General features: G+C 48.6%; 1 protein-coding gene across 2 annotated transcripts in view; it reads right to left on the bottom strand.

Annotated features, from left to right (window-relative positions):
- LOC137425421 (hedgehog-interacting protein) overlaps positions 1-13,911 on the bottom strand; it is a gene marked incomplete at its 3' end in the record, with an annotated part of 149,682 nt that extends 135,771 nt beyond the window's left edge. The window contains 1 exon segment of one of the 2 annotated variants that reach the window (XM_078776630.1): positions 13,285-13,911. In XM_078776630.1, the coding sequence (XP_078632756.1) occupies positions 13,285-13,440 (156 nt within the window). 2 annotated transcript variants of the gene reach the window in all.
- Positions 13,912-18,634: the final 4,723 nt, after the last annotated feature.

The raw sequence follows: 18,634 nt of genomic DNA on the forward strand, positions 1-18,634 counted from the left end.
TACAAGTCAATCACTCAATGCACAATCACACACATCCACAATACTCTGCTCAATACACTTTCACTTCTCCAAACCATTGCCTTATTTCATCACCAGCACTACCGGGAACATACATTCGCAATTCCTCATTTCATCACCCTCACTACAAACACACTGCATCATCTGGCTAACTACTGCCCTTCTAAGATTACTGCTTCCCAGTCATCCCTTATACAATGCACATCCCACGTCGTTATCATCCAACTACCATACTCTACGTCCCCACTACTCATACAAAGTCACTACTTAATTCTCCAGTCCCGTATGGTCATCTCTAGATTCCCTATCAATAACCTAACCCTCCCGGGCTAGTTTGTACAGCCAAAACCACATAAAACTACTGCTCCTCTGCCCAAAATAAATGATGTGAGGGATGGTAGATTTACCATCCCTCTACATCGGACATCTCCCACGATCACCCCCCAGTCCTCTGGCACTATGAGCCCCCTTCATAAGAGGTACTGGGTCCCGCCTCGGCATCTGTAGCCGAGGCGATCCACGAGGGCGCCTGCTCGCCGGTGTAGGGTCTTATCCGGTCGGCATGGACGATCCGAGGGAGGGCTCGTGGCCCCATCTTGATCTTAACGACCACGTCACAGACTTGCGACAGGATGACCCCCGGGCCTTGCCAGGGAGATGTGAGTTTTGGGCACCTACCCTTCCGCCTCCGGGGATTGAAGAACCAAATCTTCATCCCCGGAGCGTACTGACTCCCCTGGCTCCGGTGGTCATACCTGCGCTTCATCTTGGCCCCCGCCAGATGGAGCTGGCGGCAGGCAAAGGCATGGATCCTCTCCATGCCTTCTTCCAGGTGACGTGCATAGCCCTCCCTCGGCGGGATATCAATGGTCTCTGGCACGGGACCGCAGAGCAAGTCGGCGGGAGCCCGCAACTCCCGCCCATACATGAGCAACGCTGGACTGCATGCGGTGGCCCCGTGCTGGCTAGTTCGGTAGGCCATTAACAAATACGGGAGATGTTCGTCCCAGTCATCCTGACGGGTGGTGGTGAACAATGCGAGTTGTTGAACCAATGTTCGGTTGAACCTTTCCACCATCCCGTCAGATTGTGGCCGCAAGGGCGTTGTCCATGTTTTTCTAATTGACAGGAGTCTGCACACATCTTTTAGTAATTGAGTTTCAAAATTTCGACCCTGATCGGTGTGCAGCTCCTGTGGAATCCCATGCCGACATACAAATCCTTCCACGAAGGCCTGTGCTACCACCCTGGCTTCTTGGTTGGGGAGGGCATAGGCCTCCGGCCACTTGGTGAAATAGTCCATTACAACGAGGATGAACTTATTACCTTGGCGGGTGCGAGGTAGTGGTCCTAGAATATCCATGGCTACCCACTCAAGGGGGGCCCCCACCTGGTGTAATTGAAGGGGGGCCCTCATCCTCCGTGCTGGTCCCTTTTTAGCAGTACAGGCGTCGCATCTCCGACACCAGTCCTGTATATCGCGCCCCATATTTACCCAATAGAACCTCCGGCGGACCCAAGATGTTGTCTTTGTCATGCCCAAATGGCTGCCGGAGCGGGTACCATGCACCTGTTGTAATATGGTGTTCTTAAATTTGTCAGGGACTATCACCAGCTTGGAAGTTCTCTCAGAGGGAACCTCCACCCACTTGTGATGCTAGATGTTATCTTTCAATTCCAGGGTCTGCCACTGAGCTCAATATGCTTTTGTTGGCACCCCGAGGGGGGGGGGGGGTGACCTCTTCCCCATTAGGTCTTTCTCCCAATCGAACCCATTCGTACACCAGTCCCAGGACGGGATCCTCCCGCTGGGCCGTGCTCCAAGCCAATGTTCCAAATTCCTCATCTGCGGTTAGTGGCAAAATTGGCCCTCTCACCCCGGTTGCACGGACTACGAGGGTAGGGGTGGAATCGCCCAATTGTTCCTTCTCCTCATGCCTCGCACATAATTTGCAGTTTTCCCCCAAACAAGGACGCCGAGAGAGTGCATCGGCATTCCCATGGGCCTTCCTGGCCCTATGGGTCACACTAAAATCGTACTGCTGCAACTTTTCCAACCACCTTGCAATTTGGCCCTCCGGTTCCTTGAACCGAAGGAGCAATTGCAAGGAGGAATGGTCAGTTCGAACCAATAATTTCCGCCCATACAAGTACGGGTGGAAATGGCTCATGGCAGCCAGCATAGCCAATAGTTCCTTGCGAGTGACGCAATAATTTCGTTCGGGCCTACTCATGGCCCGACTATAATACGCGATCACTCTCTCCACGCCCTCCTGTGTCTGAGACAAAACTGCGCCCAATCCTTCCTGGCTTGCATCCGTGTCCAGGGTAAATGTCCCGTCACTAGTGGGGTACGCTAGAACGGGTGCGGATGTCAAACACCCCTGCAATGCGAGGAAGGCCTCTTGGCACTCGCTTGTCCAATTAAATCTTGTCCCCTTCTCCGTAAGCCGGTGAAGGGGCCGGGCCAACTCTGCAAATTTTGCCACAAAACGCCGGTAGTAGGAGCAGAGTCCCAAAAATCCCCGCACCTCCTTGATGGTACGACGTACGTGGTGCGGGCCACTCCTCTACCGCTGTAATTTTGCCTGGGTCTGTTTTTACCCCCTCACGACCGATAACGTGACCTAAATAGGCCACCTCTCGAGCAAACAAAGTACATTTGCTTGGACTCAATTTCAGCCCTGCCTGTCTGAGGCACCCAAACACCTGGTCCAAATTAGCTATTGCCTGGGGGAATGTTTTCGCATGTACCAGGACGTCATCCAGGTACACCAGGCATGATTGCCATGGCATGCCGCCTCGTACATGCTCCATTAATCTCTCAAAGGTGGCGGGGGCGTTACACAAACCAAACGGCATCACAGTGAACTGATACAGCCCCTTACCTGTGGAAAATGCCGTTTTCTCCTTCCCTGCCCTATCCATCTCCACCTGCCAATACCCACTCTTGAGGCCAAAGTTGAGAACCAATTTGAGCCCGCAACGGCATCGAGGGTGTCATCAATTCTTGGCAGGGGATATGAGTCTTTGAGTGTCACGTTGTTCAGCTGGCGATAGTCCACGCAGAAACGCGTGGTCCCATCTTTATTTTTGACCAGCACAACAGGTGACATCCAAGGACTTCCCGAGGGCTCAATGATACCTGCATTGAGCATCTTGTCTACCTGTTCATCAGCTTCCTCCCTCTTGCTCCAAGGTAGCCGTCAGGTGGGCTGATGAACAGGCCAGGCCTCACCGGTGTGGATCTGATGTTTCACCAGACCCGTACGTCCAATATCCTCGAAGGACAAGGAGAAGATATCCAAATGGGATTCAATTAATTTGTGTAAGGCCTCCCTCTGGGTACCTTCCAACTCTACGCTACTTCGATTTATCATCTCACAAATGGGCTCAGGCCAATTCCTAATTCTTTTTGAAGGCTCCCTCTGGGGCCGGCTCGGCTGTACGTTCTCGTCCCTCACTGCCGCGACTTCATTAACTGGGGTGCAGCCGGCTACCTTCGTGCCCCTTCCTATATTACGTGGTTCTGCACTTATATTAAATACGCGGACTGCCACCACCGGCCCGTCCGTTTTTACGAGGGTGCGGCCCACGATTAAACCCGGTATGGACTGTGCTGCCACCAGTTCGACCAGGCCGCAGGACTCCTGCCATGTTGGGCGAGCTAACCATCGGGCCGGCACTATGGTCTCGGCCCTCGGAGGGATGGTCACGGCCTCAGAAGCCTCCAGCTCCGCCCTCTCGGCCATGCTCACCCCCTCCAATGGTAGCTGTTCTATTCCCACTTGCAGGGTCCCCCGGCACAAATCGATTTTACAACCGCCGGCAGTCAACAAATCCAACCCTATTAAGCATGGGTCGCACACCTCCGCCACCCAAACTTCTATTTTCCTCTTTACCGACCCTAACGTGAGGGTTACAAAACCACGCCCTATGATCGGGGCCGTTACCCCGGTAGCTAGCTGCAAACTATAATTTTCCAGACGCTGGATTTTATCCCAGCCGTCTGTACTCGAATGAAGGATCACAGGGCTGATGATCGTGGCACTAGCTCCTGTGTCTACTACGGCGTCTACCCCCACGCCGGCAATTTTGCACCGAATCGTCAAGCTACCAGTACCAATTTGGCCAAAATGAATTACCTGTCACGTTAATGAGGGCACTTCACCATTCCCTACTGCTGAACACGGCCCTTAATGCTAGGCACCTTCTAGTTTCCCGGGCCCTGGCGGGGGGGGGGGGGGGGGGTGTCTGGGGTCGGCTAACCTGACCCGTACGGGGCAGAGTTGTTTGTCTCGGCTGCCGGGGTACATCCCGGCACGGAGCTCGACACTCCCACGCACGGTGACCCAGCCGGCTACAATTAAAGCACCTCACCTGGTAAGGTGCTTGCCTCCGGAATTCCAAATCCCCCCCCCCCTGAAAGTCCTAATTGGGGCACTTGATCGTGGCCCAACGTGTGCCACCTCCGGAGCCGCCTGCCATGGTCTAGGTCCCGCCAGGCGCTGGTCCACCAGCCTTCGGACCATGCCCTCCTGGTCAGGGCCACTTTCGGGGGCGGGCCCCCTCGGGGGGCCGCCACCCGTCACGGGCACTACCTGGCGCACCGCCACTGTGTGGCGCTCGCTTCCCCGGGCCAGCCAATGTCCGCGTGTGCGATCCCTACTGCGCGGCGAATGTCATGGGCAAGTTCCCCGATGGTCTCCTGGGGCTTGCGTTTTCACTGCGCGAGCTGAGCTTTAACAAACTCGCTCTGCTGTTCAATGCCGAATCGGTTAATTAAGGCCACGCGGAGGGCTGGCAGGGTGAGAGCACCCGGTGGTAACGCTGTCAGCACCTCCGCCGCCGTGCCGCACAATGCTCCCACAAGGTGTACTCCACCTTCATCCGGATTCCAACAGTTTCCTCTACACACATACTCGAACTGCGCCAGGTACGCCCTTAGATCACTCTTGCCGTCATACGGCGCGAGTGGGACCTTGTGGGTGCCTGAAGGCCGGACCCCACGCGTCGCTCCTTGCGGGGTTAGCGCGGGGCCGAGCCGTTCGGGCCCCCACAGTACACTATTCCCGGGGGGCTCTCGTGCGTCCCCCGTCCCTCTGAAAACTACCCCTGTTGGTGTCGATGCCTGGGTCGCTCCTCCTCAATCCGCTACCCACTCCATACTCGCACACCCTGGCTCACCAATACCTCTCGCACTCCCCATGGTCGGACATCCTTGCACACACTCTTTCCACACACTCCGGACCAGTCACACACCTCATCATTGGCCTCTCACGAACGCCCTGGTCTTTACTGACCCCCAAGCTCACTGAACCTCCCTTCACACCATATGCATTTCCGATCATATCGCCACTCACCTCGGCGCCTCTTCTCCTTCGCTCCTCCTCCGCCACCTGCAAACTCTTTATTTGATTAGCAAGCACGTCATCACAATGTGAGCACAGACCTGGCACCAATTCCGTCACCTCCTCCCTTATCTCCTTCTTAGTTTCCTTCCGTCTCTTTTTAATTTCGCTCACCCCCTCTTCCACTTCCTCTAACTTCTGCTTCACCTCTTCTATCTCCCGGTGCGCCCCTACAATCTCTTCTTCTAAAGCCACCTTGGTCGTCTCTATATGCTGCCTAACTTCCCGTTCTCTCGCCCCCAACGTCTCCACCACCTCATCCAACCTCTTCGTCAGCCCTTCGTGTACCATCTGACATTCCTTCTTTGTCGCCATCAGTTCCTTCTTTATTTCCCTCTGTGCTGCTTTCAGCCCCCCTATCACGTCCGTGTTCCTATTTACTTGGTCCCCTAACTCCTTTTGTCCCACTGTCAGCTGCTCTACTCCTCGCGTCAAATCCTCTATACCCCCCTGTAACCTGGCCGTACTCTTTCTCACCTCTTTCTCCACGCGCTCCTCACCCCGCTTTACCTCGTCGCGTACCCCTGCGACCTCTTTGCTCACACCTCGCCTTATATCCTACCCCATTTCTCCCATTTCCTTTTTATATGCCACCCTCATTTGTTATAACTCCCCCTTGTGGGCGTCCAATTTGTTTTCTAACCCAATCCTTACCTCCTCTATCTGATCCCCCATTTGTTTGATTTCCCGGGTGGATTGCTCCCCCATTTCCCTCAATTTACCCCCCATCGTATCTTCTAACCCCGTTAACCCATTCTTCATCCCTTCCAGTTGGTTCTCCTAGGCGGCCATTCTGTTTTCCAGCCCCGTTAACCCTTCGTTCACTTGGCTACTCACGTCCTCCAATCGGGCCCCCAATTTGCCTTCTAACCCCCCTATTTGGTCTCCCATTTCATGTCTCAACCCCCCAATTTGGTTCTCTAATCCCCCAAATTTACTTTCTAACCCCCCTATTTGACCTCCCAATTCATTCCTCAACCCCCCCAATTTGGTTTCCCATTTGCTCCCCCATCCTATCCATTTTTGCACCCAGTTGGGTCAGGAATAACCTGAGGTCAAACCCCATTTGCATAGCGGCCCCAGCCGCCACCGCGGGCTCGGCCTCCGCCGCCATGTGCGCGGCGCCGCCATTTTGTGTGCCTGCAACCCCCTCTACCGCACCTTCTTGAACCCCCTCTTCCATTGCTCCCACCTCTTCCCTGGGGTCCTGGGTTGACTCTAACCCTTATTCTATCTCCCCCACTGGCATCCGATCGCCTTGATCATCCATGGCACGATACAATTTAGATGTTGTAATAAAAATTTCGGCTGCTGTTAATTTTGACCAAATTTTTTAAGATGGATTAAAATTTGGTTCGGGTCCAATCCCACTCCCCGACACCAATTGTTGCGGATTTGGGGGTCGGCTCTCCCCTTATCAAGGGGGGGTTAATCCCCTTGTCTTTTAAGCTGGCCGTCCCCCAATCCTGGAAATTATGACGTCACTTCCGGTCGGTGGTAAGTAGGGTTGTAAGACCAATTAGTCTTATTACCTAAGTACTACCACCGGCCGTAAGCGAGGAGATAACTCCCACCCGAGCCGCAGCGGTAATGGATACGCTGAGCGAAGCGAGCCACGACTCGGGCCGTTAACTATAGACTACACCCGATTAAAGCGGTTCCTATCGTGCCACAGGTACTCAATTGAAAGAAAGGACGCAAACGATCGAATAAGAGAAAACCCAGAAAATAAGAAGAACAAGGAGTGGGTTTATTAATTATGTACAAAAACCCAAAAGAAGAGGAAATGAAAGCAATATACAGAGCAAAAGGACACAGGGCAAGCTTAACTATACAGTCTTACTTACAACCCCGGACAAACAGGCAGACTCACACGGGATGGTAGTGGTAGGAGGAGAAGGTCCAAGCAGATGGTTCCAGGCTCCGGGTCCGCAGTGAAGAATGGCAGGCAGCTGGTGTCGTTGGTGCGCGACCGGACCTTATAGATATAGCGGGGGACTGGGATGCGGCATACGTAATATGTGTGCCAACTCTCTCTCTCTCTCTCTCTCTCGCAATGTTAGTATCAGAGGGTACCCTCGCGCAGTTCCATGAACAATGGCTCGTGACGCAGTTCGTTACGAAAGGAGGTCGTACAATGCAATCGATGGCTCCCTCGCGCAGATGACTCTGTACAATCAGCAAGGAGTCCGTGGCGCCGTTCTCTCCCAATGGAGCTCCCCTCGTGGTCCTTCAAGCAGTCCTCACCGCAGTTGTTCAAGCAGTCCTCGCACTTGCGCTTATATAACGCATTTAGAAATCAATGCGCGCTCCGCCAGGCCACGCCCGTCGGTCCGATCACATCAGCCCTGGTTGGCTGGTGGGGGCTTACCGGCCACGCCCTGGTGGTGAGTTGACGTGACCACACCTCGTTCTTGGCGCTCCGCTCCCTTCTTCTCCAAGCTTGACCGCGTGCGTAATGGCGTTTGGAGCGAGCGCTGAGGCGGCTGCGGCTGGCAGGGGCGCGTAATACAATTTGAGAGAGAGGCTGGCAAAATGGACGGAATGGGGCCTATCTTATTTAATTAATGCAACACAGATGCAACTATTGGGAACACAGCCTTATCTGAAACACATATTAAGGAAATAACTGAAGTCCTATGGTGACCTACGTGTTGCATATGGCCTAACTACGGGTGCGACCTTATTAAATGCTGGGATATTTACAAGAGATATTATTTACAAGTGAGGGGTCCTCAAAACCGCAACAATATACTGTATATATATATATATATATATATATGTTTAGTTTCAAAACAATTCCGCAATTCGGTTAGCTGTGGGTGTGAGTCGATTAGAGTTAGTTACACAACGCAGTAGGTGGGATATATCTGGTGTTGTAAAACTGTCACATACAGGATGTTCGATTAAATGTAGAGGGAAACCACATTTAAGTGTCACACGTAATTTACAAACTACTCCTGAACCTTTCTCAAAACCGGTCATTCTCACTTGTGTGGTTTCGACTCGGGGATGACCTGGCAAGGGAGGGGGGCAGTGCTGCGGTTTTGAGATTGTACATATGACTTCAATAAATGGTAAAGGTTTGCCCCTCATAGTTAGTTCCATGAGCAACACGTAGGCCCACTTGTAGTATTAGTTATCTCATAGTATGTGTAAGTATAGGCCATTTCCCCTATTATTATCTGCGTTGTGTAAAGACATGAGATTAGGTCCCGTTCATTTTGCGGCCACCCTCCAATTCCACCTCGATGGGTGGAATTCATCCCGCGCCCCATTTGGCTGCCCGCTCAGTTTGTTAAGCATTGGCTGTCCACTAGTCGAGTAACATGAGGTAGGCCTAAAAAGGGTGGGGGCCGGTGTTGAGGTCGGGGCGGAGTCGAGGCAGAGCGTCAGAGGCGATAATGGTAAGAACCACCAGCCAATCAGGGCTCTAGCCGCATGGCGTGAGAGGGCGTGGAGGGGCGCGTCTGGTGAGTTTGGGAAGGTTCGCGGGGCGTGCCAATATAAGTCGGTGCACAAAGCCTTCAAGAGGACTTGTTGGGAGAGGTCTTGATGTGAGGACTTTGACAGCGAGCGCATATCGAGAGGACTTTGAGGGAGAAGGACTTGGGAGAACTTCGTTGCGATAGCGCTTTGAGGCTTTAACTCGCCATATTACGTACGCGCCAGAGGGGAAGAAGAAGAGGCGTTGGCGGTACGAGTACGCGGCCACAGCCAAACGTGCCGGTGGCGAATAGTGAATATTCCAGCCACGCGAGTAAACGCGGCCATAGCCGCCAGTGATTAACCGCCAACCGCACCAGAGCCTACCCCCTACCGCTCGCCCCGTAATAACCCTGTGCGTCCAAACGGCACGCTACGGGCCCCTGCCTTCTCCTGGATCCATCTGCACGGGATGAGCCGGAGACCGGAGGGAGCTGCACGAGAGCCATCCCTGGACGCGCGGACCATCATTCTGCAGCTGCAATCCCTGTGTGAGTGTGAGTGAAACGGGCCCGTAGTCTTTTGGGTATTAAGTAAGACTGTGTAAGGATTGCCCTGTGTCTCTGCTTCTGGATCATTGTGAATAGTGTAAATATATTGTTACGGACCGCGGATAAGATGTTGTGTTTGCCGAGCGGAGGCCCCGCGGCCGTACAGTTACCCCGACTAACCCGATTCCCGAACGTTGGCTGGATCGCGCCACAGATATTCAATCGGGAAAAGACTAAGGCGACACGGATGTGAAGAAGAAGCAGACAAAAAGGTTGGAAATACGAATATAATTTATTTGCTATTTACAGGCTCAAAATAACCAAGGAAGAAGGAAAGATAAGAAAATAATTTACAGAAGATTTTAGACACAGTGCAACCTAGCTTATACAAACTTAATTAACCCAAGGACAGAACAAACAAAACAAACTCACGTACACAAGAAGGATGGAAAGGCAGGAGGTGGATGGCTGGAGGGAAAGGAAGGTCCAAGGATGCTGCAGCACTATCGGCGCGTTTGGCAGCCACCGTTCCTTCGCGGCCCCGCTCAAAACTGCCGTCCAGGCCCCAAGCTGCGGTTACTCTGTGGACGTCGCGTGCTTTGCCAGGACTCGTCTGGTCCAACCACACAACTGAACAACGTGCTTGCTTCTTGCCCAACTCTCTTGCTTGGTCCAACTTTGGCGAGCAAGGCGACGAATAGCAGGCTTTGTGCTTCCCTGGATGATCTCTTTTGGACAAGAATCGCTGCTGGATGATCTCTTGGATGACCTCTTTTTTTGGACAAGAATCGCTGCTGGATGATCTCTTCTCTCCCTCGCAGGACCTTGCGCGCAAGCTTTTTATAGCGCCTCCGGCGATCAAGCCGCCGGCCTTTAGGACACGCCCCTCGGTGTGCTCACCTCGGCCCTGGTTGGTCGCGCGACCCTCTGGCTCCGCCCTTGATGACAACGGGCGGGCACGCCCGTCTTCCCCGACCCGAGCACATGTTCAATGGTGGTTTTGGAGGGGATGTAATTGGCAATCGAGGCTTGGCAATGATGAAAGGGGAATGTGAAAGGAAGGGGATCTACTCTTATTTAATGCAGTGCAATGGAGTGTCATCTTAATGGAAGACAAGGCCTTACCCTAATACACATAATAAAGATATAACTATCAACCAGGGAGAAATCTATGATTGGCTGACGTGTATGCTTTATGGACTAATTATGGGACGCCCTTTGACCTTTATACATAACTGGAGTAAGGAGGGTCTAGACTTAAGCAATATTAATAAACACACAATAAAAAAAATACAATCCTCATATCCGCAACAATATCTTGGTCTTCCTTTTTCCAATTCGATCGCCTTTGTGATTTATCCATTGACTAAGCGTGGGACGAATAAGACCGCTGGAATTGGGTTCATCATCTAAATGGCACGGATCGTGTGTACGCACTGCTCGGTGTATCAACACACGTGGTTCTTGCGGGGCTTATTTCGTCGCTTCCAGGGCAGCGCGAGTATTTAGGTAATAGTGAATTTGGTCCTAAGACCCTATTTCGCGCTGTCCGGAAGGGACGTCATAGGTCCCGGGTCCCGCCAGGCCAGTCAAAGACAAGGAGACGAATCCCTCCCTTGGTAAGGGGAGAAGGCCGGCGGCGGATCTGCAACAATATATATATATATATATATAGATATATATATATATATATATAGATATATATATATATATATATATATATATATATATATATATATACTGTATATATATATATGTATATATATATATATATGTCAGTTACTATGCGATTTCATACCATCAGTGGTGAACCGCCATGAAGGTATCCCATCCAGCTATGCTGTACCTGAATGGGAGCGATAAGTACCATCTGCCACATGGCACATTATCTCTGGTATCCACTCATTATATGGAATCGCCTGGATGCAGCCGGGAGCAACCAATCCAAATATATCTTCAGTTCTCCAGCTCTCAAGCGAAAAGGGCGAAACCAGGTCGGTAACTGTGAGTTTTACATACACTTATGACAGTATCTGAACTAAGATCAAAATTCTGCTCTGTCGGAGGGTTCTCTTGAGAGCTTGACAGGCAGAGCGTATGTACAATTGTACATGGCAGTGACGTCATTACGTGCGCTCATTGAAAGCTGGAGAACTGAAGATATATTTGGATATATATATATATATATGTATTTTTATATATATATATATATATATATATATATATATATATATATATATATATATATATATATATATATATATATATATATATATATATAAAATAACAAAAATGAATCTTCTAAGCTTGAATACAACATGTCACTGACTTCATGTGCATAAATTATACGTCATGTGCTGACGTCATGCACATAGTTAGGGCAAAATCTGGGTCGGCAACTCTGCATTCATTTATTCATCACTATAAATCTCGGTCTTTAAAGACCCGAGTACCGCACCCAGGCCATCCTAGTCTGGGGGTGATGTGTTGGTATAACTTATGCTCATGTCATCACCGTCATGTTGCACTCAGGGTCAGCAGATTCATATTTGTTTAATTTACGCTTTCCTCAATTCAACCCATCTCTGTACTGGTGGTTAGCAGGGCGGAGACAATGCATTCGTGTGGGAGATTACACTTGTCGCTCACATATCATGCGGCATTTACTGTTATGGGACTCCATGTGTGCCTTGCTAACTCACCAAGTTCGGGGATTCATTGTATACGTGTACGTCTATGTGCCTCACACATTGTCAGGGGATTGGAGGTGAGGGAGGTGCACTCATTATTAAGTCCAGCACATCCAAGGTGTTGGCGTTAAAATCTCATTTCGCTTCATTTTCCATGTTCCTTGTAGTTGGAGCACACATTGAGTTGTGTTTTCATACTTATTACATTATAAACCGTTCAGCTGAATCATTTATACAACTCTGAAAAGTACTTAAAAATTCGCAGAAGTCGCTGCTTGTCCTTGTCCTTGTTTTTTTATTTTTAAAAAATATTTATTTATTAAATAAATCAAACTTTTACTTTGAAGGGAGAAAATCGCCAAATGCTTCTTCGTCAATATCACACGCGGACCTGAAACGAGACGAACGAGGAGGGCGGGGGAGGGAAAGGCGGGAACAAGGAGGTGGGGTGCGCGGAGAGAGAGCGACAGACGGCCGGAGGGACAGCGCTGCAACAAAGACAAAGGTGTTGTTGTTTGAGGCCAGGCGGGCGCGGCCGGCTGGCGTCGTGTGTGGTCAAGTAGCGGCCGCTTAGCGGTCCAGGCCGGCCGAGCCCGCCCCTTCCCATGCGCTCCATTGATCCCCTCTTGTGCCCACATTGAGACGCACCGAGGGGCGCAATATGTTTCTGTCCGCGCACACATAACCCGCGTGTTCCCACCCGCTACAGTATCACTCAGCGTCCCGACCCTGCTCCTCGCCACCCTCCGCGCTTTGCAACTAGAAGCCCCTGCCCCCAATAGACCCTCCCTCCGGGCTCCTGAGCGATCAACAAGAGGACATTGGACGCACAAACCGTCACCTCACAATACGTTTTCTTTTGGAAGAGAGAGAGAGAGCGGAGGTTGGGGGGAATAGTAGGGGCGGGAGGACGGGAGATAAAGGAAACGTTCTTTTTATTCCTCGAATTAAGGCCGACACTGGATCTGCTCCAACGAGAGACCGCGCTGTGCGCATTGTCCGCCCAGAATGGAGCAGGTTGACACGATCGCGCACGGTTCTCACGCGTGCTCGGCCCCAAACACCGACACGTTCCGTTTCCATTTAAAACGGAGGAGTTTTTTGCGCCTCGACCGAGGGGTGCAAGAAACGGTAAACAGACAAACGGAGTTCGGACTCCATGAGTTTTACACACAATGTGCCTCGTACCTTCGCAGAGAACTTGCCTTCCGGCTGCGCGCAGCACGCAGCCAACCCGTGCACGGCTTCGCGGCAGGTGCTGCTCCGTCGACCTCCGTCCCCAGACTCCAGCCTCGCAGCGCACAGTCCGGCCGCAAGAAGAGCCAGCACCGTAGGAGGGACCATCCCGTCCGTTGGTCCAGGTCTCGCCTCCGGCCAACCGCGGAATAAAGTCTTTGAAAGTTTAATCGGAAAAAAACAAAGTCTCTATGTTATAGCACAGGTGTCGCTTTTACAGCCTTTGTCTCGGTATCTCTGTTTCTCTGTTTCTCCCAAATATCTGATGAAGCGGAAAAACGTTGATGGACAAAGTCATGCAAAGCAACGGCAGGACCAGGGCGCTCTTTCGCGCGTGCGTCCCACTCTGACAACTCACGAACTCAAGTGGCGTTAGGTTGGAAGGGAAAGCTGGGGGGAGGGGATGACGTGGGGTTGAGGGCGTGAGGGTCCTTTAGAAGTTTGGGGAGCTGGGGGAAGCATCCCTGACGTCCCACCGCACTAGGGTGGTGTGAAAGGAGAGGACCGCTTTAGGCATCTCCTGCATGAGGTGATAAACCTGTTCACTCAACTGCGTGCACGCACACACACACACTTGTATGTGTGTGTATATATATATATATATATATAATTATATATATATATAAGTTCAAAACACACCTGGTCACAAATGTGCCGCACTGACCGGGTCCTCAGTCGAGGTCCTCAGCATCATCCCGTTTCGGCCCTTCAACCTCGATACGGTCAGCTAAGGTGGGCCAGTAGGGACACATACACCTCCACATGCAGTAACTGCACCTGGATGCGAACATACCCCCACCCCCAGCCAGTGCGAACGCAGACTACAACAACAAAATCGCCTCCACTTCCAGAATCCACAGCACCAAACAAGTAAACATGGTGGAACACTCAAACACCCACCCACCTTTCTTCCCTTCACCACTCACCAACAAAACACACCAGATCATTCATACACACACACACACACACAAAACTTTTATCTGTCCGTGGCACACACACACACACACACACACAAAACTTTTATCTGTCCGTGTGACACACACACACACACACACACACACACACACACACACACACACACACACACATACATATGTATATATTCAGTATAATTTTTATTTGATGTGCCATAAACCTTACAGAAGCCGTTTTTTTGGCAAGGGTTACAATGGGTGTTTTGCCATTGCCTTCCCAGCGTTGTTTCTTCGTGCTCGATCCTTTTAAATGCTGAGCATCAACCAAGGAAGCATGATCACCTATATTTTTAAAGACTCTCATACGATTCGGCCATGGTTTGAGCAACTGACCTCCCAGAATCAGAGCGAACGTTACATTACACGACCAGTCTGGTTTTTATCATGATTAAAATATACAGTATATTAGGCACAATTTATGCGCATCACATCAGTGTCATGCCACATCGAGGGTCCGTGTGCTCCCTTTGTTACCTGCGCCACCAAAGGCGAATGGAGCTTATGTTTTCACCCCTGTCTGCCCGTTTGTCTGTCCGTTTGCTTGTTTGTTTGTGAACAAAATATCTCAAAAAGTTGTGGACGGATTCGGACGAAATTTGGCAGAGATATAGCGTATGTGACAAGGACGAAATGCTTAGATTTTGGTGAAGATCTGGATTCGGATCCGGCTACTAGAATTTTAAAAGTGATTCTTCACGTTTGGGAGAAGATAGAGCCAAAAACGATACATAGCAGGATATCTCCAAAAAGTTGTGGACAGATTTGGACGAAACTTGTTGGACAGGTTGTGTGTATGACAAGGAAGAATTGATTCAATTTGGTGAAGATCCGGATCTGGATCCAGCCAGTAGAATTTTATAAGTGATTCTTCAACATTGAGTGATATGGCCAACCAGGCGGAGGTATGCTCTCCACTGAGTGCCGTTCTAGTTTAACTCATTATTACCTCCGCCACCGAAGGTGGATGGAGGTTATGTTTTCACCCCTGTCTGTCTGTTTGTTACTTGCAAAATCGAAGATTTTTCAACTATATTGGTCAGTTGCGTTTATGGTTCTGTCTGTCTGTTTGTCTGTTTGTTTGTTACTTGCCGGAAAAGATTCCGGCAAGTATGTTGATAGGTTGGTTTGTCTGTCTGTCTGTCTGTGGGCAGCACTACGTCTACACCGTTGCACGTAGAATCGCCAAACTTTACACACATATTTGTCTTGCCCTGGAACAGACTGTGCCCAATTGATGACGTCATCGGTCACGTGGTTCGGCCGCCATCTTGGAAAAACGGAAAAACTTTGCACCTCAATATCTCCGAAAGTGCTGAATAGAACAAATTGAGACATGGCTCATTGTAAAGAACTCTGCATGGGGAATAAAATATGTTAATGATGATGTCATAGGTACCTCCATTATGACGTCATAATTCGACAAGTACAAAACTTCATCCGATCAAGATGAAATTTCTTGAGCATCATCAAGGAATAAATTAGTTTAGAAAACAAATAATGATGACGTCATCGGTCACCTGGTTTGGCCGCCATATTTGTCCAAAATGGCCGATAAAAAAGTACATTCCGGCAAGTCCTCAGTCTCTGACCGATTTTTCATCTGTTTGTTCCTGCAAAATCGAAGATTTTTCAAGTATGTTGGTCGGTTCCGTTTGTGGTTCTGTCTGTCTGTTTGTCTGTTTGTTTGTCACCGGCCTACAGGTCACAATTTTCAACCGATCTTCACGAAACTTCACCAAATGGTAGAGTTGGTCAAAAGCAAGAAGCGTATTGTTTTTGGGGTCAATATGTCAAAAGGTCAACATAGGCCAAAGGTCACCAACTTTGCTAAATTTCTAAAATCCTCAATTTTCATCCGATTGACTTGAAATTTGAAGAGGACTTGCATATCTGGTCAATGAATTCAACCACCAAGTATTTTTGAGGTCAACATCGGCCAAAAGGTCAACATAGGCCAAATTTCTAAAATCCTCAATTTTCATCCGATTGACTTCAAATTTGAAGAGAACTTGCATATATGGTCACTGAATTCAACCACCAAGTATTTTTGAGGTCAACTTCGGCCAAAAGGTCAACATAGGCCAAATTTCTAAAATCCTCAATTTTCATCCGATTGACTTGAAATTTGAAGAGGACTTGCATATCTGGTCAATGAATTCAACCACCAAGTATTTTTGAGGTCAACATCGGCCAAAAGGTCAACATAGGCCAAATTTCTAAAATCCTCAATTTTCATCCGATTGACTTCAAATTTGAAGAGGACTTGCATATATGGTCACTGAATTCAACCACCAAGTATTTTTGAGGTCAACATCGGCCAAAAGGTCAACATAGGCCAAATTTCTAAAATCCTCAATTTTCATCCCATTGACTTGAAATTTGAAGAGGACTTGCATATCTGGTCAATGAATTCAACCACCAAGTATTTTTGAGGTCAACATAGGCCAAAAGGTCAAGATAGGCCAAATTTCTAAAATCCTCAATTTTCATCCGATTGACTTCAAATTTGAAGAGGACTTGCATATATGGTCACTGAATTCAACCACCAAGTATTTTTGAGGTCAACATCGGCCAAAAGGTCAACATAGGCCAAATTTCTAAAATCCTCAATTTTCATCCGATTGACTTTAAATTTGAAGAGAACTTGCATATCTGGTCAATGAATTCAACCACCAAGTATTTTTGAGGTCAACATAGGCCAAAATGTCAACATAGGCCAAAAGGTCAACATAGGCCAAATTTCTAAAATCCTTAATTTTCATCCAATTGACTTGAAATTTGAAGATGCTTGCATATCTGGTCACTGAATTCACCCATAAATTATATATTTTAGGTGAACCTAGGCCAAAACGTCAACATAGGCCGAATTTCTAAAATCACCAAAATTTCATTTGATTGACTTTAAATTCTAAGAGGATTTACATATGTGGTCACTGAATTAAACCACCAACTATTTTTGAGGTCAACATCGGCCAAAAGGTCAACATAGGCCAAGTTTTTAAAATCCTCAATTTTCATCCGATTGACTTGAAAATTGAACAGCATTTGCACATTGAGTCACTAAATAGGGAAACTAACTATTTTTGAGATCAAAAGGTCAAAGGTCAACTCAAGGTCAACCTTACAAAATCATTTTTCATCTGAAAAATCGTCACTTTTCTTCCTGTTGACCCGAGCTTTCATCAAGATTGTCAATTTTAATCTTGATGAAATGGACAATTTGCTGTCAATGGATTTTTTTTTTCTAGTTGGTGGGGGGCGGATTTTGCAAGTATCGTGCTCCGCATGACGTCTTCTTGTTTGTTAATTGTGAACATCGAAGATTTTTCTATTATTCTTGTGTGTTATTACTTTGCTGTTGTTATTTTTTTGACAAGTATGTTGATCACTCCGGTTTGTGTGCATGTCTGCTCACTTGTACTTGCCTACAGGTCCCAATTTTAAACCGATCTTCACGAAACTTCACCAAATGGTAGAGTGGGTCATAAGGAAGACGCCTGTTCATTTTGAGTTCAAATGGTCAAAAGATCAACATAGGCCAAAGGTCACCAACTTTGCCAAATTTCTAAAATCTTCAATTTTCATCCAATTTACTTGAAATTTGAATAGAATTTGCATATCAGGTCACTGAATTCAATCACCAATTATTTTTGAGGTCAACATAGGCCAAAAGGTCAACAACTTAGGTGGAATTTTTTAAATCCTAAATTTTCCTCCCATCAACTTGAAATCTGAAGAGCATTTGCACATCAGATAACTGATTTCAACCACGAATTATTTTTGAGGACACCAAAGGCCAAAAGGTCAACATTGGTCAAAGGACAACAACTTATTTTAGGGATTTTGCCTGTATCGTGCTATGCACAACATATTTCTTCGTTGTTTGTCTGTTTGTGAACAGGATATCTCAAAAAGTTGTGGATGGATTCGTACGAAATTTGGTGGAGTGACACGGACGAAATGAATAGGTTTTTATGAAGATCTGGATCCGAGAATTTTAAAAGTGATTCTTCACCATTGAGAGATAGGGCAAAAACAATATATAGCATGATATCTCAAAAAGTTGTAGAGTGATTCAAAGAAAACTTGGTGGACAGGTTTGATGTGTGACAACGAAGAATTGATACCATTTTTGTGAAGATTAGAATCCGGATCTGGATCAGAGAATTTGTTTTATTGATGGACGTCGTATCGGATAATCCTAAAGGCCGACTCGTACATAAAAAGTCCACGGAAGCCGTCTACAACATTCATCTTTGGTCGGATCCTCATGCCCAGTGTCAGTTTACCGTACTTGTAAAATGATTGAAGCAGATGGGGAGCCATGC

Source organism: Myxine glutinosa, chromosome 4 (assembly GCF_964187855.1).
Source record: "Myxine glutinosa chromosome 4, kmMyxGlut1.1, whole genome shotgun sequence".
Classification (NCBI taxonomy): Eukaryota; Metazoa; Chordata; class Myxini; order Myxiniformes; family Myxinidae; genus Myxine; species Myxine glutinosa.